The 26,815-nt window shown below is 39.4% G+C and overlaps 1 protein-coding gene across 12 annotated transcripts in view; it reads left to right on the top strand.

Moving 5' to 3' along the window:
* CDC14A (cell division cycle 14A) overlaps nt 1-26,815 on the top strand; it is a 292,712-nt gene that overhangs the window by 144,084 nt on the left and 121,813 nt on the right. For 7 of the 12 annotated variants that reach the window (XR_007411413.1, XR_007411414.1, XR_007411415.1 and 4 more), the window contains exons 11-15: nt 3,151-3,310; nt 14,240-14,358; nt 16,144-16,191; nt 18,730-18,852; nt 19,558-19,891. Coding sequence is in view for 9 of the 12 variants with exons in the window: in XM_025417493.3 (XP_025273278.3) it covers nt 3,151-3,310; nt 14,240-14,358; nt 16,144-16,191; nt 18,730-18,852; nt 19,558-19,891 (784 nt within the window). In the remaining 3 variants the exon portion in view is untranslated. Of the gene's footprint in view, nt 1-3,150; nt 3,311-14,239; nt 14,359-16,143; nt 16,192-18,729; nt 18,853-19,557; nt 20,091-26,815 lie in introns of those variants that run through there. The other 5 variants (XM_025417496.2, XM_025417495.2, XM_025417488.3 and 2 more) reach the window with 1 other exon arrangement.

Raw genomic sequence — 26,815 nt, 5'->3', positions numbered from 1 at the left:
AGAGTGGCGTGCAGGGTCCATCATGGACTGGTTGCTGCTTACTTCCGTCGTAACCTCTACTTCAGCCAAATCAAACAGCCCAGTTTACCAAATGTGCTGGGTTATTTAATATCACTATTTCTTCAAAGCCATATTGTTTCTTTGCTTTGGGAAACCTCTTTGTTGGTTAAGTTCTGCTAATCTCTCTAGATACTTCTGAATTCTCAGGGATCTTCTCTCTGATTCTTTCAGACTGAGTTAAGGGCAAATCTTGGTCATAGGGCTTTAATACTGAATTTCAGTTGTTTTTCTTATACTTAACTGGAAGCATTTGAGAGACAGGAATTCTGTCTCTTCTTTGTATATTCCTAACCTCTCTGTATGTTTCATTTATCTGAATTTCTCACTATCTGTGGCAGAGCTGAATCTTCTCTCTCTTTGAAATAGTAGTTCTTTAATCTTGAGAGTTTTGACCAGAGACTCAAGGTACTCATTTATGAATTTAACAGTTATCTTTTGAATTGTTCATACTGTTTCAGGTACTATGCTGTTTGTTTACTACTATTTTGGAAAGATATAAGAGTCAACCATCAGATAAAGAGTTATACTAGATATAGCATTAAGTGGAAAAAATCTGGAGGCATAAAAAATTAAAAGCAAGGATTTCTTAAAGTGCAAATTAGAAAGGAGGCTATACCATGGTTTTATGATGATTTTCACAAAGGAAGCAAACTTTAAGGTTTTTTTTTTAATATACATATTTTTACAGTCGGTATAGAAAAAATTGAATGTGACTCAGTCATTAGGGTAACCCCATCAATTTATATATTTTAAGCTCAGAAAGTATTCCTCAGTAGTTTGCTTCCAAAAGCTGCCTTCTGCCATAATAGAAGGCAGACACTGCCAAACTCCCTAGTAAACTGTTGTGTGTAGATTTCTGGAGTTTTTATTTTATTCATATACTTAAAACTTCACTAGGGTTTTGTTTTAAAATTTAATCTGTTTAAAAACGTGCTGGGAATTTCTTAAGATAATTAAATGAATTCCAATTTTAGAACAATGCTAGAAATGTTGTTAGTCTTGTATGTGGATAACGTATTTTATATCTAGAGCCTCTATAGTGCCTGTCTCAAAAATAGAATCTAAAGGTGTTCCTTTTTCCTTTGCTTTATTTGGAAAATGCTGAAAAGTGAGCAAAAATTAAAAGAAAAAAAACACCTTTTTATTTGAAAGTGGAGTAAGATGTTATACTTAAAAAAAATAAAGCTTCCCAATTATCCAGTCCTATCCCATGCTGTTAACCTTTGGACACAATGTAGTGATGTGCTGTCTGCTTTTATGATAGTAGCTTTGAAGATTCCTTTCCATTCTAACTCTAGCTTTGTTCTGCTTATCACTTATTTTTTTACAAAAGAACATGAGGCACATTGTTTTAAAAAAGTCAAACAGTAGGCATGCAATAGAAAGTGAAAGTTTTATTTTGTTTTTGAGAGTTACTAGTCAATATGTAGCTATATGTTCTTCTAGATAACTGAACTTTTGGTTAAATTATAACTTTTTTTAATACAAAAAATGAGATCACACTTTCTACTCTGTCACATTTTTCATTCACTAACATTTTATTTCATAGCTGCTCTTCTTCATTACTACATGGAGGTCCATCCCAGGCTTTTTACTGGCTGTATACTATTTCCAGAATGGATCTACTGTTAATAAGCTGGTTGTCCATTAGATAGCTCCAGTATTTTTTTAAGTTACAATAATGCTGCGCTAAGCATTTTCACATCTTGTATACAAGTATGTATCTCTGTAGGGTGATACCTGCATGTGGATATGTTGGGTTGGAGGCATTACTCATGTAAAATTTTGCTGTATAATTTAAAAGTTAATCTTTTCTTCAAGACTTTCAACAGTATTTAATCATAAACAAAAGTTCTGATTTGAGAGTAAACTCTTTATTTTTTAAAGATTTTATTTATTTGTATGTGAGAGAGAGTAGGAGTAAGGGGGAGAGGCAGAGAGGGAGAAGCAGACTCCCTGCTGAACAGGGAGCCAACCGTGGGCCTCGATTTCAGGACCCTGGGGCCATGACTAGAGCCTAAGGCAGACGCTTAACCCACTGAACCACCCAGGCACCCCGAAAGTAAACTCTTTTAAAAAGGAAAGGTGGATTCCAAATCCTCAGGGAGGATTTTTTTGTCATTGTTTTTCTCCTCATGTTTTAACCTGAATTTTATTTGGAATCTTTGGGAGAAAGTACTGCTTGGTCTTTTCTGTTGCCTCAAAAAATAAATCTATGTTCTTATGGGTAGCATCTCCTTGATAATGCTGTTATTTCCCTGGATGTTAATATTCCTTGTAATGAACCACAATTTCAGTTTAATTCTATTCTGTAGAGTATGACATAGAGTAGAATGAAAGCTATCTGATGGATAATTTATTTTAAAAGAAATGCAGAAAGGTGACTCTATCAATAAAAATTTAAAACCCAGAGTGTCATTTTGTTTACATGTTTTAAGTTTTTTTTTTTCTTGTAACCTGGAGAACAGTTACAATTGTGCCTTATTGAATAAAAAAACCTTACAGATGAATTATATTTTCTTAAAGGATGATCTAATTGATACTCTACTACCTTGCTTTTAGGTAGTAAGAGTGGGTTTCTAAAGTTGTGTGTTCAGGGCTTTTCAGGGTGCCACATACAATTAGGGATTTAGTAGTCTTTTAGTACTATCTGTTTGATTCAAGTTTCTTCACCTGTATTTTTGAGTCCAGTTCACTCCAGCTGTTTTAATAGACATATCAAATTGCTATTTGAGAAATGTCATACAGATTTCAAATTTATATGTAAAAGGCAAATGGGCTTTATAGTCTTTGTTGTTGTTGTAAGCATCTGAGAACCTTAATAGGGCAACTCATGTATGGTTATGTAGACATATATTGGAAGATAGGTATTTGTGTCTCATATGGAACTTCAATATAATTAATTTATTTCATATAACAATTCTGACTTTCAGAAAATGACTTAAAAATTTCTAAGATTTCATAATCTTTCTAGTTTGAATTATAAGGGTTTATCTGCTAATCTTTTTATCTGTAAGACATTATACTTCTGAGGAGATGATAGTAACTTATTTTACAGATAAATTATTCCGTTTTCTCTCCTTTTTACAGAAAACAGGCATCGTTATGGGTCCAAGGAGACATTTTCCGATCCAAACTGAAAAATAGACCGTCCAGTGAAGGAAGTATTAATAAAATTCTTTCTGGCTTGGATGATATGTCTATTGGTGGAAACTTATCTAAAATACAAAATGTGGAAAGATTTGGAGAGGTGAGTGTTCCTTAGGAAGGTTTTCGTGTCTCCTTAAGACTAACGTTCTGCATTTCTTTGTTTTCCAGCTGAACATATATAACATAGCAATATCTCTTTTCTGAGGTGCTGAAAGTACCAATATTTCTTAGATGTAGAATGTAGAATCATCTACTTGTAAAACAAGAATCAAAGCAAAGACAGCAATTATCCTGAGAAATGAAAAAGCTGTAATTTGGGCAGCCCGGGTGGCTCAGTGGTTTAGCGCCACCTTCCGCCCAGGGTGTGATCCTGGAGACCGGGGACTGAGTCCCACATCCAGCTCCCTGAATGGAGCCTGCTTCTCCCTCTGCCTGTGTCTCTGCCTCTCTCTCTCTCTCTGTCTCTCATGAATAAATAAATAAATTAAAAAAAAAAAGCTGTAATTTAAGGAGCACAATTATAAAGGAGGCTACTCTGGGGTAGAGACTATGCACAAAAAGGGAATAAAAAGGAAACTTTCTATTTGTATGGAAGTGGATATAAAGAAGAAAGAATTAATGTGACAATTGAAAAAACAGTATATGCCACAAGTGGTTTTTTGTGAAAGTCTCAAATTCATATTGATTTCTAAAATGCAGAGTTGAAAACACAATTAGAGATAACTTTTTTCTTTAATTGAGGCTCTGTTATAAACAAACCATTTTTCAACAGTTGACATCGGTGGACTCATTTAATCTTTACAACTAGCTGGTGATAGGTAATATCAGCAGTATTATCTCTACAGTTAGGAAATGGAATGTCAGAGAAGTTCTAACCTTAGTGATTCCCATCCACATCTATCTGATTCTGAATCTGTGTGTTTGTGTTATACCCTGCTACCTAAAAATGGAAATGACTTAAAACAGGTAGGATCATGGGCATTTTTGGAGTTAGAAGCAACCTGGAAATCATTTGTTCTACTTACCCTCTTGTGCAGATCAGAAGCTGAGGTCCCACCAAATCCCATGACTTGAGGGTCATGGTGTTTAGTGGTGGGACTGCCTTGAGACTGAGAGTCTTCCTCCTGGTTTAGTTCTTTCTACCACAGTATGCCTGAGGTGAAGCTAAGCACTTGATTGTAGTTATATTTTTATAGCTCTGAAGGAGCAAAAAAAAAAAAAGCTGTTAAAAATATTTAAACAGTGGAGCGCCTGGGTAGCTCAGTTGGTTAAGTGTCCAACTCCTGGTTTTGGCTCATCATGATCTAGGGGTCATGGGATCAAGCCCCATGTCATGCTCCTTGCTCAGTGGGGAGTTTGCTTAAGATTCTCTTCCTCTCCCTTTACCCTCTCCCCCTCAAATAAATAATAAATCTTAAAAAAATATATTTAGGCAGCAAGTGTGGATTTACATTCTACTAGCCAGTGACCCGTTGGACCTGGATGAGGGTCTTATGCAAAATGCTGTGGTTCAAGTTTGGCCCTCAGGGAACCCCAAGTGGAAGGAATGCATCATAGCTATTTTAAGTCAACAAATGTCATATAGAACCAGTTATGTTCACCAAGGAACATAACCAGAGTGCTTGGCAATCAGAAGAATGGGCTTCCTTCAACAACACAGGATGGAGACTGCCAGGAGAACCAATTTTTCAACCCTGTGGTCTCCAGGAAGCCACTGATGAAGTGGCTATGTTTACTTGTATGAATCATCTGTCCTGACAAAATGTAAATGTTAGCCAAGGTCATGTTGATGTTCAGAGCCTTTGTTGATATTTTCTTGTCTCTGTGTTGTAGTCTGTCCTATTCAAAGCAAACAAAAGGATCTGAACTGGCATTTTAATGTTATAATATAGCTAAGCAAGAATACTTTTCTTGCTCTGGTCAGCATTTCCTTCTCAGGTTTTGTTAAAGTAAATAGAGCTTTGCATGATGACCTCTGAAAAGAGACACATACAATTTATCCATCTATCTGGGAAACATAATTTATCTTGTAGGAATATAATGTTTTCTATATCATAATCCATATTAAACTAACATCTGGTGGAGCATTTTGTTCTCATACTTTTTTAGATCTCAGTTTGTTGAACTTAAGAATAATTAACATTTATTTATCACTGAAAGGGTGAAGAATGAAATATGAAATTTAAAATAAGTTTTATATATGAGTGTGTATTCAGGTATTGGGCTATTTCTCTGTTTCTTATTCCCTGTACCTCTAAATTAATTATTTTAGCTCTAGCCATTCAGAAGTGGTATTATTTTTGAAGTCAGAGCACAGAAATGAAAATAATTCAGAAATGCCACAGAATGATGGTGTGGTTAAGATTTCAGACAGTGATATGCATATACGTTTTGAATCACTTTGCAGTTAGGTGATGTCTTGTGTAAATAACACTTTAAAGTGCTTTCCTTGCCATGCTTATGGTCCTGGCTCCAGAACATTGCATGAATATGAGGAGTTAGTTTACTCAGAAGTGAATGTTATAGAGTTGGTGATATCTTTGTCGTTCTTGTGAATTCCAAGTGGGAAAATAAGTTGAGAATGCTGCAAGGATTTTAAGTTTCAAGTTCCATACCAATGTTCGAGATAGAAACCCATGGAAATTCTGGATTTATTTAGTTTGTACATAAACAAAGTACAAAAAGGCACTATTCTTCTAGAAGTTGCTTCTTTTTTTCCTTTTTAAAAGTAATGTCAGATTGAAAATGAGATACTAAATTATTTTTCTGATTTCTAGGCCTACAGGGATTTTTTCTGTGGTTGGTTATTATTAGGGAGCTCTGTGATTACCTGATTGGGAAGGTTTGAATATACAGTTTTTCAGTGCTCAAGAGGCAGGTGAATAGGCAAAAAGATCAACCAGAATGATTCAGGCCACAGTAAGGGGACTAGGCTGCAGCTGTGATGAATTCTCTTCGCCTACTTCGAGTTATGAGAAATCTTTTAAAAATAGAGGCTTTACCTTGACTGAACCTGGTCCTCAGTGTAGGGCTAGGGATTATGAAATACACATGGCCCATCCTGTGGGTCTGGCAAAGGTTCCCGGCTTGGTGCTTCTGCCTTGCACTGTACTTTTCTTCCTTTTTTCTTCCCTGCCTGGCAATAGACACTGTGGAGATTGAGGCTTCCGTCTGCCCTCTTTGTGAGCCTGTTCCCAGCCCAAGGGCCTTGGTAAATATTGCTTGAAAGAATGAAGAAGGCTTACAGTTTCTTAGAAAACAAACAAGAGTACATGAAATTGGTAATAATCCAAGCCATCCAAGGGTAATCTGTGCTCACATACAAAGTAGTACCAGCAGTACGTGCTCATTTAGACATGCCAGAGCCTAAGGGTCCATCGTGCACTGAGGTCATAAAGAATTTTAAGAAGATGGAATTGAAAACACTTTAAGGGGCAGATCAGTAAGGAGTGAAGTGAGGAGCTTAGAATGTAACAACCACCTAAATAGCACTTACTATGTGCCAGGCTCTGTTCTAGGCACTTTACATGGATGAACTCTTAATTCCTATAATAGTTGTGTGAAATAGGCACTGTAACTAGGTCCTTTTGAACAGATGACATTAACTGAGGTAGAGAAAGTTGAACTGTCTGCCCAAGATCACAAAGTATGCAGTGGAGCTAACATTTAAACACAGACACTCTGGCTGAGGCTGTACTCAGCCACTCACCTTGAGGCCTCTCTCCATGAGGTCCTGAGTGTGGCTTTAGCATATTACATCAGTAATTTTGAACATAACCGTAGCCAGCCTGTCCTAATAATTTCTCCTGGCATTGTGATTGTTCTTAACTTTTCCTGCTCCGAGGTCATAATCCAAAATTAGCACACTAATCAATCAGATGCTCTTGACTTGGAGATGTTAATTAGGTGCAGGTGCTGCTCTTGTTCAGCCAAGTTCACATAATTGACATCTGGTAAATAAGAATGTAGTGTTTTATTTATTTTTAAAGACTTTATTTTTAAGCAATCTCCACACCCAACGTGGGGTTTGAACCCACAACCCAGAGATCAAGAGTCACACACTCCACCAACTGAGCCAGCTAGGTGCCCCAAGAATGTAGTGTTTTAATTACATTATTGAGATACTGTGATTTATAAAATCCTTTGCTCTTTTACATCAAACGCTCATTACAGGGTACATCTTAGAAAAAAATCCATTAAGTGAAAAATTAAGACCTTACTTTCAAAGCACTGTTCTTTCCACTCTTAGGACCACTATGGCATTTCAGTTCCAGTCTGAATGCCACAGGGATCCAGGAGAAGCTCTTGGACAGGAGAGTGACAGTACACCACAGAGCCACGGGGAGACTGCTCTGGCTGTGAGGTGGAAGGGGTGTTGGGGTCTGTGTGTGGCTAGGGATGAAAGGCCGGGTGATAGGGGAGTGGTCCCAGATGATAAAGGTCTCAACCAGTGGCAGCGAGGAAGGTGAGAAGACAGATTAGGGGGCTCTGATAAACCCAAACTTTTTATAATCAGAAGCAACTTATGAAGATGACATCTTTGCATTTCCCCAGCTTTTACATCTTAACAATTTCAACATCTGAGAGCTGAAAGAATTTTGGAGATGACCCAGCCACCTTTCCTAGGCAAATCACTTAAACCTGCTAAAAATCCATTATCCTCTTTCTCTTCCAGTCCTTTCACTTCTATTTTTACTCATTTCTATTTCAAACTCTCTTTTTATGTCATTTTTCTGTTTTAACTCTTCCGTCTTTTTTCCCTAGTGTGCTATATTTTATCTAATAGATTTTTTTTCCTTAATGGCACACACCACGGCCTCCCCGGTAGCTTACTCTGTCACCATTTAATTAATGTGTTGGTCAGTGATTACTTTATCCAACTGAAACCTATGAATGTGTTTTATTTTCATTTTCATCTTGTCTATATTTAGAGAACAACTGATGGCATAAAATAAATCTTTATACTTTGCACTATTATTTGTTCTTTAGCTAGATCATCATCTGTAAATAAGTATATTTTTCAAAATGATCCTTCTTTATGTATTTTAGTTTACTCTCATTTTCCTGCCTTTATATAGGGCAGACTGGTATCCAAAAGAAAGAGCTGGTGCTCAGACCCTCCAGAGTCAATGGGGAGTGACCCTTCTCCTTGAGCAACAATATGAGGGTCTTCCCTGGACTAGGCTTCCTCACTTTGGTCAGCAGCAACCATGTGACTTTGTTTCTTTTCAGCAGAGTCTAGGGGATCTAAGTAGCTCAGGGCCAGGGAGAGTCTGCACTAGGGCTCTATGGGGAGAGGGTCTGGAGCCCAAGAGCACAACTGAGGCTCAGGTTAGGTTCTCTGCATTCATCAGTTGTGACTATTCATAGTTATTATAAGGAATGAATTTGGTAGAAAGAATGAGACTTACCAGCATCTGCTGAGAAAAACCTTCAGATTGCCCCAGGTCCACCAATTCTTGGGATTGATTTATGCCTCATGATAAAAGGAACTGTGTTTTCTAGTATATTTTCCCCTCACAGGTGTTTGTGTTCTAGGTGCTCTGATAGATACAGAGCTTAGTTATGTTCATGTCCTTGTGGCCTACTCAGGATTCTAGAAAGCCAGAGTCCTCTTTCTTACAGCTTTCTAGTTTCTTAATTCTGTAATTTAATTTAAATGTGTTTTGAACAACATTAACTTTTTGTTAAGAGTTTGAAGGCTTTTAAACACTTGCTGAGAATTTTATGGCTTATATGCTTTGCAACTCCTTAGTCCTAAAAATGCCTGAAGCTTTGTACAGTAGCCACAGAAATAAAATAGGGATGATACGGTGAGATAAAAAGTAATATGATTTGTATTTCAGCAGAGTTCTTCAGACCTGTACTGCATGTCTGGGTCTCTTCCCCTCCCTCTTGCTTCCCCCGTCCCCAGGTCGGGGTGGGGGTGGGGGGAACAACACACACGTTTTTCTCATGCCCTAATCCAGTCTGTCACCTCTCACCAGAACCCTGCAGGAGCCACTTACCTCCATCCCCCTCCTTCCCGCCCCCCTGCAGACTTCACCTTCTTCAGTTCATTCTCCTCACAGTCATCCTCTAGGAGGAAATGTTTGCAACATATTCAAATTAGGGTTTTTTTTTTTTTTTTTAATGTAAAGAACTCTTAAAAATCAGTGTGAAATGCCACATACACAAGTAAAACAAAATGGGAATCCTCATGGCTGGTAAACATTAAAAACATTTTACTTCCCTAGAAATGAAAGAAACACAAATTTAAATGACAAGATGCTATTTCTGCCTCTCAAATTGTGTGAGATTAAAGAATGTATGCAGTATTAGCAAGGATTTGGAGAATAAAAACCCCTAAAGATTGCCAGTTGGAGTGTCAAATGGAGGGCAATTTGATGATACATGGCAAAAGACTTTACAATGTATTTAGCAATTCCACTTCTATGAATCTATCTTAAGGCAATAAAAGAACAGTGTTTAAAAGCCGTATGTATAAAGGAGGGTGTTTGTTGGAGCTGTTTATAGTGATGAAAGATAGAAAACTGCCTGAACCAGGGTGAAATCAATAAAATTTGGTATATCTTAGATGACGGAATTTTATGGAATTTTATTTATAGAATAATATGGCAGAGGTTTTTTTTTTGGTTTTGCTCTTTAAAATTTATCCTGAAATACTTCTGGCAGTTTATCTTTTAGGCGAAAAAGTAAATTACAGAGCAGCATATATGTAACTCAACCTCTTTTTGTAGGAGGAAGTATGTTGGGAGATGGTATGTATAGCACAGGGAAAAATCTGGAAGACTATATGCCAGAGTGCTAATGTGTTTTGCTTCTGATGGTAAATATGTAGGTGACTTTAATATTTTTTTCACTCTCATCTGTATTTTATCATAAACACATATCATAGGGTAAAATAATATTATATATATTTTTCTTTAGAAGAGACATGATTTCCTTCTCCAGAGATTGAGAGCTGGGAGTTTATATGCAATGGTTTCTTTTTCTTTGAGAGCTAGGGTATTTAAGTAAACTCCTTAAGAAAAGGAGCTAAAGTAGAAAATATATTGAATCTGGCTCGTTAGGTGCATGGCTGTCTGTTGCAGTGTTTTTGTTGTTTTCTACATTTGAAATTATTTAAAAAAAGATTTCACCTTTAAGATACATAATAAAGTGGGAGAGAAAACACATGTGACATAACTATAATGTAAAACACTTAATTTTTTTTGGTTAACTGTGCATCTTTTTAAATTAGTGTTTATTTTTTCAAGTAATATGTGACCTCACTTTTAGGTGTTAAAAAGTACTGAATTCTAATAAAAAATATCCGTTCCCTCTCTCACCTTTCTGTACTCCTACCCCCACTCCTACACCAACTCCCAAAACAGCGATCCTCTAAGCAAATTACATCAGCATTTTCACTACCATATTCTAAACACATATGTCTTGCTTATAATGCTATTTAAAATAATTTGAGTTTTGGACACTTTTTGATTGCCTCCTGGTTGTGGTAGACAGAATTTTAGAACAGTATTATTCCCACTCCACTGTTCTTCCCAATATGGCTATATCATCATTTTTGGTTGAACCCAATAATATGGGGATGCCTGGGTGGCTCAGCGGTTGAGCATCTGCCTTCAGCTCAGGGCATAATCCCAGAGTGTCAGGATCGAGTCCCATATCGGGCTCCCGGCATGGAGCCTGCTTCTCCCTCTGCCTGTGTCTTTGCCTCTTTCTTTCTCTATGCCTTTCATGAGTGAATAAATAAAATCTTTAAAAAACCACTATAATATGTAAATTATTACCATGTAAGGATTGTTCACTCCTGAGCTTGGTGTAGTGAGTTAGGGACAAACAGGGCTAGGGAGGACGAGGTAGAGGGCCACGGAAGCAGGCTCACAAAAATCCCAAAAATGCTGAGGTGTAAGGAAACCAGAGATAAAGGACAAGCCAGACCACCCTGCCCTAGGTGTGGGTGGGAGGGTGTCTTTTTTATGACCATCATCTGTGACCACCAAAGAATAACCAGACCCCAAAGAAGAAGTAAGCCATTAAAGATGTTATCACTAGTCCTTACTCAATGGTGATATCAGTAAATAATGTTAAAAGGATTTAGGTTCCTTGATTAGGTTCTCAATAAAAGACCAACTGGACAAGCCCTCAGTGGCAACCCTGCCGGGACCCCTCTCACTCCTGAGTGCTTTCTCTGTATCTTTACTTAATAAATTTCTATCCCTTTACTCACTCTCCTGTGTCCACGAGATTCATCCTTCTGACTCCATGAGACAAGAACCAAGCTCTCCTGTATCAGTAGAATACTCTGTTTTCTTTGTTGAACCTTTCTTTGTTTTTCCCAGAGTTAGTTACCTATTTTTTTTTAGTGCTTCCTATTTATTTTTTTTTATTGAAGTACAGTTGACACGATGTTACATGAGTTCAGATGTAAGTTAATTGTCTTTTTATTTGCATAGTTTCTGTGTACTTGGGAAAAAACAAGGCTACTCCCTCCCCCTGCCAAAATTGTGCCAAGCTAATTTAAAATTTTGTAAAAATCTTTTTATTGGGCAGCCTGGGTGGCTCAGCGGTTTAGTGCTGTCTTCGGCTCAGGGTGTGATCCTGGAGACCCAGGATTGAGTCCCACGTTGGGCTCCCTGCGTGGAGCCTGCTTCTCCTTCTGCCTGTGTCTCTGAGTCTCTCTCTCTCTCTCTCTCTCTCTCTCTCAACTCTCTCTCTCTGTGTCTCTCATGAATGAATTTAATTTATGATTTTATTTATTCATTCATGAGAGACAGAGAAGCAGAGGCAGAGGGAGAAGTGGGCTCCCTACAGAAACCCGATCCCAGGACCCGGGATCATGACCTGAGCTGAAGGCAGACACTTAACCAACTGAGCTACCTAGGCACCCACATTTTTTTCAGTCTTAACACAGCAAAAAAGTTTTACCAAGTTCATTCTTTTTCCGAAGACACTTCTCCTTCCTACCCTGGACTAGTTTTCTCTAGCTGTACTATACACTTGTGACCTGAGGCCTTCTTTTCATACTTTTCAATTGGATTCCTAATTTTCCTGGATTTCCTGTTGTCTTAACTATTCCCTGATGTACATACATCCTGTAAGTTTTCTCAGAAAGATTGTGTGGAAGGTGAAATTTTGTAAATTTGTTCTATCTTTAACATTAGAGTGATAGGTTGAATTTTGGAATGCCAGGTGAAGACTCGCTTTTCCTTAGAATTTTGAAGGTGTTTCAGACTTGGGAACATAACTCTGATCCTCCTGGTTGGAAGGACAGACAAGCTTTCTTGGCTTTCCCACAAAGGTGCCCAATAGACAATGAACCCGACTGATGAAGGTGAAGATCCTGTCAGGTCCTTCCAGAAGCCAGTCCAATGAAGGTTTAATATATTTCTGGACCCCACTCATATTCTAGAGACTGGCTGTGTGCTCGTCCTTCTGTTAGGTACAAGTAACTGGTCACAACACCCATGTTGATTACTGGGTGAAGCTAAGCCCACCTCCTCAGGTGTACCATCCCACACACAAACCTACGCTTCAGGCCTGCCTTATTTCTATTTCTGTAGGCTTCCTTGGGTGGTAATGGATTCCTGCAACTGGGGTTGTATGGACAGAGATGAATGATATAACTGATTCCTGGAGACTTTATAGATGGGCAACTTAAGACTTTAAGAGAAAGTCTGACTTTAAGGTTCCATGATCCTGTAACTGTTGAACTGATGGTATTCTTTGCCAGGATGACCCTTCCTGTGATCTAGGACCATTTCACTCTATACTCATTCTTTAAGACTCAGTTAAAGGATTAAAGCTTCCTCTAGGAAGCTTTCATCTGCATTTCCTCTTTCCCACTGGCTATGTGCTTTGTATTTCTTTTTTTTTTTTTTTTTTTTTTTTTTTTTTTTTTTTGTGCTTTGTATTTCTATTTTCTTTTTTACACTCGGAGTTATAGTAATAAGGTATGGTCTTTTTACCCAGGATGTGCCTACTGATCCCAGGTATATCGATGCAACCCAACCTAGGTGGCAGGGAGCAAAGAAGTGTTTTGAGCCAAGAATGGCTATCAGATATGACTAGACTGTGACTGAGGGAAGTATATTATCATACATCCTTCATCAAATAAGAGTTCTGTCTTTAAAGAGGGGAGGAGACTTTTATGGCTGCAAAGAATCTTAGCAAATTCAAGGCATAAGAAATATTCAGGGGAGGAAATGGCAAAATAAAATCTTTGCTGGTGCAGTGTTAGTGTGCTGTGGCATATATTTTAGAAAGAATGTTGTATGTGGGGTCAAGAAATCTGCTTTCAGAATCATAGCTATCAGAAAGAGCTTAGGGGAGCTTGGGCAATATTCTTAACTTCTATGAGCACTTCTTTTTTTCCATCTTTATGGACAACAGTGTCCTCCCTGCCCTGAGTTATAAGAATTAAATGTGAACTGGCATGTGAAAAGACCTTGTGTGTTACTTCTGAAATAAGACTTATTTCAGAAGGAAATACACTTTCCCAATTAGTAAGCTTTAACTCCTGGAAAGGTCTTGAGTGCTTTTACTAGTGTTAATTGACCTTAGTAAGTTATCGTGTAGATATCCTAAATTGTTTTATCTTTCATTTTTGTAAACAGACAGAAAATTTGTAGTGATGGATCCTAGTAGTCCCTGGAAACATATTTGTAATGTATCTATTGAGACGGTCTGTATCTGAGCTATATTCCAAAGCATGATTTTTGTTTGCATAAGAGACTTTTTGGTTGGGGTCCATTGTAACAAAGTGCTCCTTTTACCCTTTACTACATCCATTCCCGTGCTTCTCTGACGTGGAATTTGACCCATATATTTAACTGATGAACAGTTGAACGTTCTTTAGTGTATAGAATTATGTATTTAGTATTTAGAATTCGTAGTGCATTAAAGCTACTTAAGGTGATCTATGTTAAGTCAATCTATATGAAATATATAGTTTACAGTCTATTAAATCTATAGAAAGCAAAATTCTTCATAATAACTTTTCTATGAAACATGCATTTTTTTCCAGAATAACTTAGAAGAGGATGAAGATGTGGAAATGAAAAATAGTATAACCCAAGGAGACAAACTACGTGCCTTAAAAAGTCAGAGACAGCCGCCACGCTCCTCACCATCCTGTGCATTTAGGTAGATCCTTTTTAAACTTTTAAATTTACATCGTGCCTCCATTTGTGGATAGAATATTTAATTTCTCTTGAATATCACTCTACAAGTGCCATGTTTACCTCTTATTTTTTGGTTTATTACTATTTTGTGTTGTTTATTATTTTGTCACTATAGGGAGCAGCTAAATTCTAGAAGCTTACAGAAAGCATCTCCTATAATCTCAGTCTCTGAATGCCACCTTAAACTGCTATGCGGTTAGGTATCTCTGGGACTGTGCTCAAAATTCCTTTTGGAATTGTATTCTTCCCCCATGAGTGGGTGTCCTATCTTGTGGCAAATCCTCACATGTGTGCTAAGGCTTTTGTTTTGAATCTAGAGTGTGCAGAAAAGTATTGAATGCCAAGCTTGAGTATATCCTAACTCCTTAGATTTATGTTCTATATTTGAGAATTGAATAAACAATTCTTACCTGTGTCTGTAAAGTTATAACCATCCCAAGCTTGAAGTCTAAAATTACTAATCAGAATCAATTGATGGAACCTAACTTGTGATCACAACATTTAGAACCTGCTAATGGTTCAGATGAGTTAGAAAGTCTTCAGGATCAACGTAGGTGCAACAATCTGTGAATATTTTCCAGATTCTTTACTGTGATGTATGGGATGACAAGTTCACAAATGATTATAATGGGAAATGGCTACTTTTCTTTGCCTTTTAAGTGAGAGACATGCACAGTAAGAGGGGTGTTTTGCCAGCATGATACATGTCAAACAGATTCACAGAGAGTTTAGTTTTCATGTGTTATTTAGGGGGATTATAACACAAGTCAGATTAGGTCTGAGCACATCGTTACCTATGCTTTGAGTATGGGTCCCTGGCCTGAGGAATGAAGGTTTATGTAGCTCCAATTCACAGTGGTAGTAACATGAGAAGATGGGATAGCAGGTCTGGTGCTTGGTAGTAACCACCAACTACCAAAATTGAAGAGGCATATCATTCACTGAGCAGCTACTATGGTCAGGAGCCTTGTTAGGTGCTTAGTTTGGATATGATGATTAATGGAATTAACACAAAAAGTGTGCATCTTTACCCATGTTTGGGTTGGTTGCTTGAGGTTAGAGAGGTTAAATCTCTCCCCAGGGGGATGAGTTAGAACAGAGCTGATACAACCAGTGCTATTCAGTCTGTGCTCTGCTTACTGTGGATATCCTCTAATAACTCAGTGGAAGATTCTTCAAGATTTCTAATCTTTTATTCACTATTGTTTCCCTTGAAACTCTTAAGAAATGGCTTTATATTGCTTAAAATTAATTTCAAACAGATTTATATATGATTCTTAAGAAATCATAAGGGGCAGGAGGAATAAGTTGGCATATATTTTGCACATAAATAGGCAAAAAAAGTGAGAGAATCTCCATTACACATTTTAGAAGGCTATTCCAATATGATTTTTGTGGGTTTTTTTTTAATGCTTAGAAATATTCTCATATTTTGGAATTCAGTTTCCCCTAATGGCATCATGGTATCATCATCAAACATTTTTTGACCCTGAGTGGATGTAGCACCACCTTCTGATTTAAAGCAATTTGCTGTAAATGAAATTCAAGATGAAACAAAATGACTAACATGGGTTTCTTGTTGGTTCTAGGATTTATTTTAGAAACTAAATGAGTACTAATACGCATTTGGGAGGGTTCTCTCTTTTGCCAATTTAATATTTTTACTGATTCCGTAAGAGCCACTTTTGGTCTTTGCTTAAATGTGTGAACCTGGTGATGCCTGAGCATTTGTCTTTGATTTCCTTAGGTTGGATGATATGAAAGGGCACCCAAGAGCAGTGTCCCAGCCTTTCAGGTACTGTTAATGTGGTGAATTTCCAGTAGCTAGTAAATAAATGCTACCCTTTAGATATATTTCCCAACCTTTACTAGTGAAGACAAATTGCACATAACTTTTCCCTTTTAAAAAGTCCCTTCCTTTCTGTTTGTCTGCTTGTTTTTTGTCTGCTTGTTTTTGTCTGTCTGTCTGCTTGTTACAATGCACTGTATTTTTTTAAATTTAAATTCAGTTTGCCACCATATAGTATAATACCCAGTGCTCATCCAAAACACTGTATTTTTAATGCTCACCATGAAGGGGATTTTTGTGTTCTTGAGGCACCCATAGATTTGGCTGCAGTAGGGATGTCAATGTAGTCTGTGCTTTCAGCATGGTGCAGGGTCTCTAAGCAACTTGCCCTGCAACATGTCTTTCAATCCAGTGACAGATTTTGCTTTGAGTTTTTAACATTTCTGTTAGTCCTCTTTTCCCCTAGGTTTACATGTACTTCTTCTTTACTTTTGAGTTTTATTTCCTTCCCCCCCCCACATCCTCCATTTGAAGAGGAAACATTTGAAGAGGAAAAATGTCCCCCACATAGTCCCAGGGTGGTTTCAAGGTACCAGTGGTACCAGAGTGCATTGTAGGGCTTGGTGAGAGCCTTGGACATGTTTGCCAAGACTGTTGATGAGAGGGAGGCAGCCCGGGTGGTTCAGTGGTTTAGCACTGCCTTCAACCCAGGGCCTGATCCTGGACACCTCGGATCGAATCCCATGTCGGGCTCCCTGCGTGGAGCCTGCTTCTTCCTCTGCCTGTGTCTCTGCCTCTCTCTCTCTCTTTGTGTGTCTATCATGAATAAATAAATTTCAAAAAAATCTTTAAAAATAAAAAGACTGTTGATGAGATAAAGGTGAAAAGCTGATTCACCCCTCACCTCTGGTTCTCATTCAGCCCAAGAATCTAGGGTTGTTTGGTGTGGGTGGTTTTGACAGAACTCCAGAAACTTGCTGTTTCCTTGTACTATTTTTCCCATTCTTGTTTTAGAGGTAAACCATGTATTTAAGATGTTGTTTGAGGGGAGGAAGGTGAAGGAAAAAGTCTACAGGTAAATAAGCTTTTCTAGAGCAGATAGGAAAACAAGGTCCATGCACCTGGGTGGTTCAGTCGGTTAAGCAGCTGCCTTCAGCTCAGGTCATGATCTGGGGGTCCCGGGATCAAGTCCTGCATCGGGTTCCCTACTCAGCAGGGAGTCTTCTTCTCCCTCTCCCTATGCCCCTTCCCCCACTCATGCTTTCTCTCTTTCTTTATCTCTCAAATAAATAAAATCTTTTTTTAAAAAGGGGGAAAAGAAAGAAAACAAGGTCCTAGTACATTAAATGGTTTGTTCAAGTTAAAATAGGTTTGATATTAAAAGCATGCCTGGGCCCTGGCTGTCCAGATTTGAGTCAGTTTTCTCTGTCCACTCAGCAGACATTTATTGAACATCCTGTCTGAGTCTGGCACTGGACTAACCATCAGGAATTGAAATGAGAGATAGTTCTTTGCCCCCAGTGGAGCTTATATCAAGGGAAATAGACAAATACCAGACAATGAAATATGATGCGTAAGGACTATGAGAATGTGTGATAGAACAGGATGCTTACCCTGCCTGGGAATTCAGTAAAGGCTTGCTGTATAGGGGACCAGCTGGTTGGATCATCAAAGGATAAACAATAGGAATGAGGCAGATGGAGGTGGAAGAGAAGTAGAGAGAGAAGATGCCCTGGCAGGAAAAACGGCATATGCAAGCTGGACATAGGTGTGAACGCAGTCCATTCAAGGAATTCAGAACATTTCATGTAGAGGTGTCTAGTGGGAAGGCATGGATAGAAAGGACCTGCTCACAAAGGCGAATGCCAGACTTTGGAGAGTTTCATAAATAAAGCCAAGGAACTTAGGCTTTCTGGGCACTGAGGAAAGATTAAATGGATTAAACAGTGGAGCGACATAATTAAATATTTTAGATTCCAGCAGAGACTATTCAGAATTTGAATATTAAGGAATAAGATGAAAAGATGTTGCTAGTAATCAAGAGTAGGGAGTAGTGATGGCCTCACCCAGGGCAGTTTCAGAGTGGGAAGAAGAGGACAGATTTAAAATATAAAGAAGTGGAATCTTAGGTCTTGCAAAGAATGAATGATGCCATCAAGAAGGGAAGTGACCGAGCATGGCAAGATCATGGTTAAGACAGGACTCTGGAGCCTGGATTTGAATCCCAGCTCTGTCACCAGCTCCCTGAGTGACTTTGGATGGGGAGTTTCCCCCTCGTGGCTTCATTTCATTACTTGCAAAGTGGGGATTGCAGTCCTAGCTACCTCATAGGGTTGCTGTGAGGATGAGCTGAATGACCATCGATGAGGTTCTTAGAAGAGCGTCTGGTACCGAGCAAGTGCTCTGTCACTGTTGACCGCTGCTACCATCACTGTTATCATGACCTGCTATGATCTCTTTACTTAGTTCACCGTGTTAGCAGACTGCTGAATGTTAAGATGACAGAGCTTTCGTGTGACATTTTGCTCCTTTTTCTCCACAAAGAGTGACTTCGTCCCCTCAAGGATCTGTATCTACTTTGAAGACCTCAAAAGTGGCTTTGTCTCCTTCAGCAACGGCCAAGAGGATAAACAGAAGCTCTTTGTCCTCAGGTGCCAGTGTCAGAAGGTAATTTTTACCCTACTTCTCAGATACTGGGGCAGGGGGTGTAAAGGGCATCTGGAGCAGACGATGAGTTTGGCTGAAGTTTGTCAGAGGAGGGGGTTAGGGAGAGGAGGAGAAATCACAGAGGGCTCTGTGACCCTCTGGAGCTTTTGTTACTGTCTCACATTGTGGGGGGCAAGGTCGTGGAGGGAATGCTGTATGGCATCCCTTTCTATAGCAAAGGTCCAGCTTGCCTAACGTGATCAAGAAATTGGAGTTCCATGGCACACGCTGATGACAGGTGGTATTATCATTTCTCCTTGGATGCGTATGGGCAGAACTAAGATGGGTAAGGATGTTTGAATGAGTATGTGTAAGTTAAATCTTACACACAGGTCTACTTTTTACTCTCCCATTTTCATTTACTCTCTACCTCAGGGCACATAGAGCCCCCAGATGTTCTATCTCAGCATCTCTGGTCAGAGTGGTTAAGCTAGCTTCTTGGGTCTTAATTAACTGCTTAGAAGGGAGGTTAACATGTGTAACTCAAGGCCACATATTATATCACCAAGAGCGATAAAGAAACCATTCTGTCGCCATTTGCATTGATCAGATTGTCTGCATCCCATTCCCCTCATGTCCTAATTATGTGTTTTCGAAACATGAACTCTGCATGAGTATACATTGTTGTCTATGTCCCCCTCCCCCCAACCTGTGTTTTCCATTCAGCTTTTCCATAAACTCCCGGCTAGCCAGTTCTCTAGGGAACTTGAACGCTGCAACAGAGGAGCCAGAGAACAAAAAGGCCTCCTCGTCCTCTAAGACGGGTTTCATAGCCAGCCCGTTCACCAACCTCTTGAACGGCAGCTCCCAAACACCTGCCAGAAATTACCCTGAGCTCAACAACAACCAGTACAGCAGAAGCAACAGCAGCAGTGGGAGCTCCCTGAGCAGCCAGCCGAACCCCCAGAGCATCAAGACGGAGGAGCACCCCACCATCCTCCGACCCTCCTACACCGGCCTCTCTTCTTCCTCAGCGAGATTCCTGAGCCGTTCAATCCCCGTAAGTTCGCAGACACCACCTCTTGGTCCTCAGAACCCTGAACGCAACTTCTGTGCCTTGCCTTCCCAGCCAAGGCTGCCACCAAAGAAATTTAATAGCGCCAAGGAAGCCTTCTGAGCGATGCCTTCCCTCTGTGCTGTGAAACTGTCTATGCACGTACATTCTGCGGGCTCCTCTTCAAGTAAATGCCAAGTTTCAACTTGGGGGTTTCTTCCTTCCTTCTTTTCTCCTCCTCCTCCCACTCCTTTTTAGGTGATTTCTCTTCGAAGGGAAACAGCTTTCATTCCCTTCATCATGGACACTGTTGACTCCAGTTACTTTTCAGTTAAGTTTTCAAATCCCTTTGAATATCTGGTGCAAAGCCAGGAGCTGATTCATACGAGAGACAGTCTATGCTTGGTTGTTGTGGTGTGAGGAACCACCGCTCTTCCACTTCATACAGGATTGAACAAAATTTGGAGTATTTAAATGTGGAAGGTGCTGAATGAACAGGATCTTCTTAGAAGTAACCATTAGGCCCCTGGGTACGTCACCCCTGCAGGGAACTGCCCCAGAATTAACAAAATGGCAAACCGAAGGTGTTGATAAGGAAGGCTTCTAGGGCGGGGTCTGGGCTGGAGGGGCAGAGGAAGGCAGAGTATCAGGAAGATGTTTAGAATTAGCCATCACTCTTCTAGAGACAGGATGAAAGAGCGCAAAACACATTTTACCCTTGAGCTCAGTATTTAGTGTTGCCAAGCCCCACTTTTAAACAGAAATCCCTGTTAGGTAAAATCTGTTGGTTCACCCCCTGCTATGAATCACTTTAATCACATATTTTGATTGCCTCAAAGGGAACTGAGATCTCTGAGAATGTGAGTCTTGATGTGAGAGAACAGGGACAAAATAGGAAGGAGAAATCAATCTCATAGGTCAAAGAAACGTGAATTGGAGTGATTCCAGTCAGGGTGCAAGCCAGCTCCAGTGTCCTGGGAAGGCTGGGACCTGGGACTTCTTCATGCCTGATACTCTTCAAACATCTCAGCTGATGTCCAGGAAGAGTCTGATTTCTGCAGGGGAGAAAGGGGAGGAGAACTGCTGGTGGCAGTGTGCCTTTCTTGGGGAACAATAGCCCCATGGGAATAGTTAAGGAGACCCACTTTCCTTAGATGGTAGTTAGGGACCACCTCTTCTAATGGGAGGATGCAGTGCCTGTGTGTGCGCATGCCCCTGTGTGTGTGTTGCTAGGACTCATCACCATACCCATCCCTACCCCAGACTCTTTTCAAAGTTTTTTTTCCCCGCTCTTCTATCCACACAGTGTCCTTTCTGGCACATGTAGTTGGCCCTTGAGCAACGCAGATTTGAACCGCATGAGTCCACTTATACACTGATTTCTTTCAATAAATGCAGTACAGTGTGTTTCCTCTTCCAAATGATTTTCCAAATAATATTTCATTTTTTCTACTTTACTTTATTGTAAGAATACAGTATATAATACGTATAACATGTTAATTGACTGTTGATGTCCTTGCTAAGGCCACCAGTGGGCTATTAGTAGTTAAGTTTTGGGGGGAGTCAAAAGTTATATGCAGATTTTTAACTGCGTGGCCCCACGCAGTTAAATCTTATGGGCACCCCCAACCCATGCATTGTTCAAGGCTCACTTGTATAATTTTCCCCATAAGATTTTATTGCCCTTGATGTTTTTCAACATTATTTTAGATTCCTGTATAGATCAGGGCCCCAAGCAATGGCCAGTGAACTCCACCCCTTAGTGCCTCTGATCCCACTATATTATGGGTATAGGTGTATCAGTAAACTTAAATCTCAGTAACCAGGGGGTTAGATGGAAAATAATAGAATTTACCTTTTCATAACAAGGTTTAAAGTCCTGTGCTTCCTACCAGGAGTTGAATTGTCACATCGTGGGTCAGCCCATTTTTAGACCAGAGTATGAAATCTGTTCGTTTTCAAAAAAAGTGTTACACATATAGGTATATAGATAATTATATAAATATCTCGCTGATTTCATGGCTAAAGAGTTAGTATAATCTACACTTGCAGCTGAGTACCAGAGGTGTTAGGAACTTAATAGAGAATAACATTCTACTTTTTCTGGATCTCAGTTTTCCTCTTGGCTGGTTCAAATATGGGGGTATTCGTTAGGTGATTGTTGATCTCCCCATATTTATATAACTTAGTTTTTGGTGTCATTCCATATTTTGTTATTTGTCTTCAAATCTCCTCCTTCTCCTCATCCCTCTCCTGGCCTGAATGGAGTGATTTTCCAATAATTAAATTTAAAGTAATAGTCTATGTGGGCAGCTGCTGCTGTTCCCCTCTTTGTCTCTTAAATTTGTCATCTTATTGTAAAGAGGAGCATTTATAAATAGAATTGCCAGCACGACAACATTTTCCTCCTTCTCACCCTCCCGGGAAGTAAGAAGTAGCAGGTCTCTTAGAGCTGACTCTCGCTCCTTTGTCTTTACCTAGAAAACCTCTGTGGGAAGGATGGCTCCCAAGTCCTGCCCCTGCTAGCTTGCTGGTAGAAAGTCTAAATTAAGATGGAGATTCCCATTTTATGTGGAAGAAAGCAGGAGGTGGGGAATTGTTTTCCTTGGTGGGTCCAATACAGCTTTTCTAACTGTGGGTCTCTGGTCTAAATAATGGTGGTGGTCTTTCCAGAGCTTCCTAAGATGTGAGGGGGAAGGCCCCTCAAGAACTAGGAATAAATCGCTCAACAGAAATGGTTTCAAATCCTTGGGTAGGAAATGAAGTCTGTGTGGCAATATCCTCCCAGCACCTTTAAGAAAGACCCAGAAACTCCTAGGGACTGAGGGTGACGTGTGTTTAGAGGGAGTCTAATATTTTAGAAGCTGCAATTAGCATCTCTTTTGAAAGCTGCAATTGCTCTCTCACTTTATGCAGCAGTTCAGCCCCCAGAAAAATGTAAAAATGATTTCCTTGTTCTGTCATTAAACGCTTTAACACAGAAAACAAGAGCAAATGTTAAGGAGTTCTTAGGGTTGTGACAGAATGCGGAGAAAGAATCAGATTTTATTTTTATTTATATGGCCACTTCTGTGAGTCTCGGGGTTTCTATTGCCCAGGCCAGCGCATAGGGTTTCATTTTTATTAACCCACTTATTGTTAGAAAAAAAAGTCAGTTTTCCCTCCCTGACATTCTAGAGGAGTTTTCAAATGCTTAAGAAATGAGGGACGTGTGATTATGGTGTGGGTGGGGTGGAAGTATTTTATTAAGTTCAAATTACCTGAGGTATCTGTCTTGAATATTTGCTCTGTTTTATTTTTAAGAGACTTACCATTGAATTGCTATTCATCTCCACTGTCCTTACCTGACCTCTGAAGTCTGGGGTTGGTCGTGATGCCTTTCCCATAAACTCTTCTATGCCCTGCCGTGGTCTTAATCAGTAGTCTTCTCACTCTGCACTTTAATCATCTGTTCACTTACCTGTATCCCTCACCAGATTGTCAGCTCCCTAAAGGTAGGGACTATACCTGTTTTCTGCGCCACAGTCATATACTCTGTGACTAGCATACAGTAGGCACTCATTAAGTATCTCTTGAATGGGTACATGAATGGTTGGGTGTTTAAATGACTGGATGGGATAAGAGCTATTGCCCCTATTTTAAAGATGAAGAACTTAAGGGTTTGAGTGGTTAAATATTTTGGCCTAGGCCTAGATTGTACCACAAATAAGTAGCAGAGGCATAATTTGCACCTGCGTCCATTTGACTCCAAAAAAACATACGCTTTTGATTATATTATGTCATTCATATATTGTGGTAGGTGTTTAAAATACCAGGATAGCTAAGGTATATCTCATCTTTGCAGAAGGGGTCAAGGAAGGATGTGAGGAAGGGGTAACACTTTAGTCGGGCTTTGGAGGGTGAATGGGAGCCTGCTGGGAGTCTAGTGATGAAAATAGTAGGAAGTGGAGAAATAGTCATTGCAGGCAATGGGAACCATAAGAACAGAAGCGCAGCCTTGTGCTATAGGCAAACTTTTATGTACTGAAGACAGATAGACCTAGGTTCAAATTTTATCTAATTCCTTGTAGTGACTACTTTGGAAAATTATTTAATCTCTCTGAACCTCAGTAAAATGAGAATAATAATAATAATTAGGGGGCAGATCTAGGTTATGTGCACTCTGCAGCTTAATACAATTTGATGGGGCCCATGAGAGATAAATAATGCAAAATATTACATTTTATATAAATTTGATATAGAGCTGTGTACTTTGAAAGGAGTTAGTGTTACTCTGGGGCCTTGGAGCTTATGTGGTAATGATCCCAATATCTTTGTAATAGGGTGGTTGTGATGATTAACTGAGATCAGATGAAGTAGTTTACACAGTTGCATACAGATGGTGCTGAATAATTGTTAGCTATTATTGTTTTTAAGAGCAGTGAGTGTTCCAGTGTAGCTAAAGACAGGGGAGGTTACTGTAGATGAGGCTATAAAGTTAAGCTGAAGCCAAACTGGGAGGTGCAGTTCAGATTCCAAACTCGGAATCTTGTCAGCAGAGTGACTTGATCAGATCTGTTTTGATGAAGATAATCCTAGCAGTCTGTGCATGACAGCTCTTGGTAAAAACCCTGAAGGCATGGAGACTAGTCTGAGCCCTATCTGCGTCCTCCGTCTCTACCTCTCAGCAGGTGTCCTTGGTTAAACGCTATGCTTATTTTATCAATTATTTCATGTTTTACTACCCATAGTAGTATTGATGCTATTAAGTAATCATGAATGACCAACAGATCCACTATATATTTATTAATTTTTATTTTTAAAAATTTTATTTACTTATTCATGAGAGACACAACAGAGAGAGTTAGAGGGTTCTAGAAGCAGGCTCCTTAGAGGGTTCTAGAAGCAGGCTCCCTGAGGGGAGCCTGATGTGTGATTCAGTCCTGGGACTCTAGGATCACTACCCGAGCCAAAGGCAGATGCTCGACCACTGAGCCACCCAGGCGCCCTATTATTAATTTTTAAATGATGTATTTATTTTTGCAAATGGAAACTTAACTACCCAAAGAAAAATTATAGTCCTTAGTAAACATCTTTTTTTACAACAATTGAGCTTTTTGAGGAGTTGTAAAAATAATGTGCTTTGCCATAAAATAAATATATTAATATATATAATATATATATATAAAATATATATACATATATATTATATATGTATATATAGAGTCAGATTGGTTACAAATAATTTTTTGTCACTTCAGTGTCACAGGTCACATTAATCTTTGCTATATGGAGTAGCCTTTTAGAATAAGCTTTTGTTGTATTGATCTGTAGGGTATATACAAATAAATAAGCTGCTCTATAATGAGGTTCTTCTGAAAGCTGCTTTGGGCATCACCTATTAAAATCTTTTTGGTGATTTTATTACTATGCTACTAAGCAGTAACTTCTGTTAAGCTTTGTTACTCACTCTTACGTATTGGTCTCCAGACATTTCCAGAGATATTCTCACGGTGATGTTGCCGGTTATGTTGGTGAGGCCATTCATTGTCTCTTAGAATTTTCCCATTTCCCTCTATTCTGCTGCTTTCTCATATTTGTTATTGTTGTAGCCTCATTGATCTTCCTATAACTCAGTCTCTTAATTAATTCATACTGTAAGTAGGGGCACAAGGTCTATCTGTAAAGGGCCTCATAGTTAATCTTTTGGCTTTGTAGTCCGAATTCTTCAACTCGATACATAAACAAATGGTGTGGTTGTGTTTCAGTGAAACTTTATTGACAGAAGCAGGTGGTGGGCTGGATTTGACCCCTGGGCTGTGGTTTGCTAAGTCCACTTTAAAGCCTGGCCAGCAAAAAAAAAAAAAAAAAAAAAAAGCCTGGCCAGCTAAGATATACCAATCTCAGCATGTTACTCACCTGTTCAAAAGTGACCAGGATCCCCTAGTGCTAGAATGTTAATCCTGAATGCCTCTGTTGAGCTTTCAGCTGTCTATCAGCGGTCCCCTTATTGTATCTTTGTACCTCATTGACCTTGCTTGCTCCTGGACTTCCATTCCCTTGTCCTCTTTCCCCAGATTGTTCTCATTACAGCCCACCTCTTGGCCTTTGGAAAGGGAGAAACAGACTCCCTTGAGCAGGGGAGTCCAATGTGGGACTCGATCCCAGGACTGTGGGATCATGACTTGAGCCAAAGGCAGAAATCGACTGAGCCACCCAGGCACCCCTGGAAAGCCCTTTCTTGAAAGCCCCCTGCCCTCTTCACCAATATCTCATTTTAAAAGAGATATGCTACCTTCCATCTACTCTCTGAAGCTTTCCTCAAGAAATTGAACCCATGGAATGTTTTCCTTTTTAACCTCTATTCCTAGGCATGATGCATAGTTAGCACTTTATGTACTGTTACTATTATATACCTGAGCATCTGTATTTGTTACTTACATGTTGTCTATATATATGAGACTGGTCTCCAACTTTTAAACTTTCTTTGTGTGTCAGCCTACAAAGTTTCATAGAGTTCTAGGTTTCTTTCTATTTTTTTTTTAACATTGTATTTATTTATTCATGAGAGACACAGAGAGGGAGAGGCAGAGACACAGGCAGAGGGAGAAGCAGGCTCCATGCAGGGAGCCCCATGTGGGACTCAATCCCAGGACCGCAGGATCATGCCCTGGGCCAAAGGCAGATGCTCAACCACTGAGCCACCCAGGCTGCCCTATTTTATGGTTTCTAACATAGTACTAGACAGAAAGGAATTTTATTTATTTATTTATTTATTTATTTATTTATTTATTTATTTATTCATTCATTCATTCATTCATTCATTCATTCATTCATTCATGACAGACACAGAGAGGGAGAGAAAGGGAGAGACACAGGCAGAGGGAGAAGCAGGCTCCGTGCAGGGAGCCCGATGTGGGACTCGATATGGGGACTCCGGGATCACACCCT

This window comes from Canis lupus, chromosome 6, assembly GCF_003254725.2.
Source record: "Canis lupus dingo isolate Sandy chromosome 6, ASM325472v2, whole genome shotgun sequence".
Taxonomy (NCBI): Eukaryota; Metazoa; Chordata; class Mammalia; order Carnivora; family Canidae; genus Canis; species Canis lupus.
This window is presented reverse-complemented; position numbering and strand designations above follow the sequence as displayed.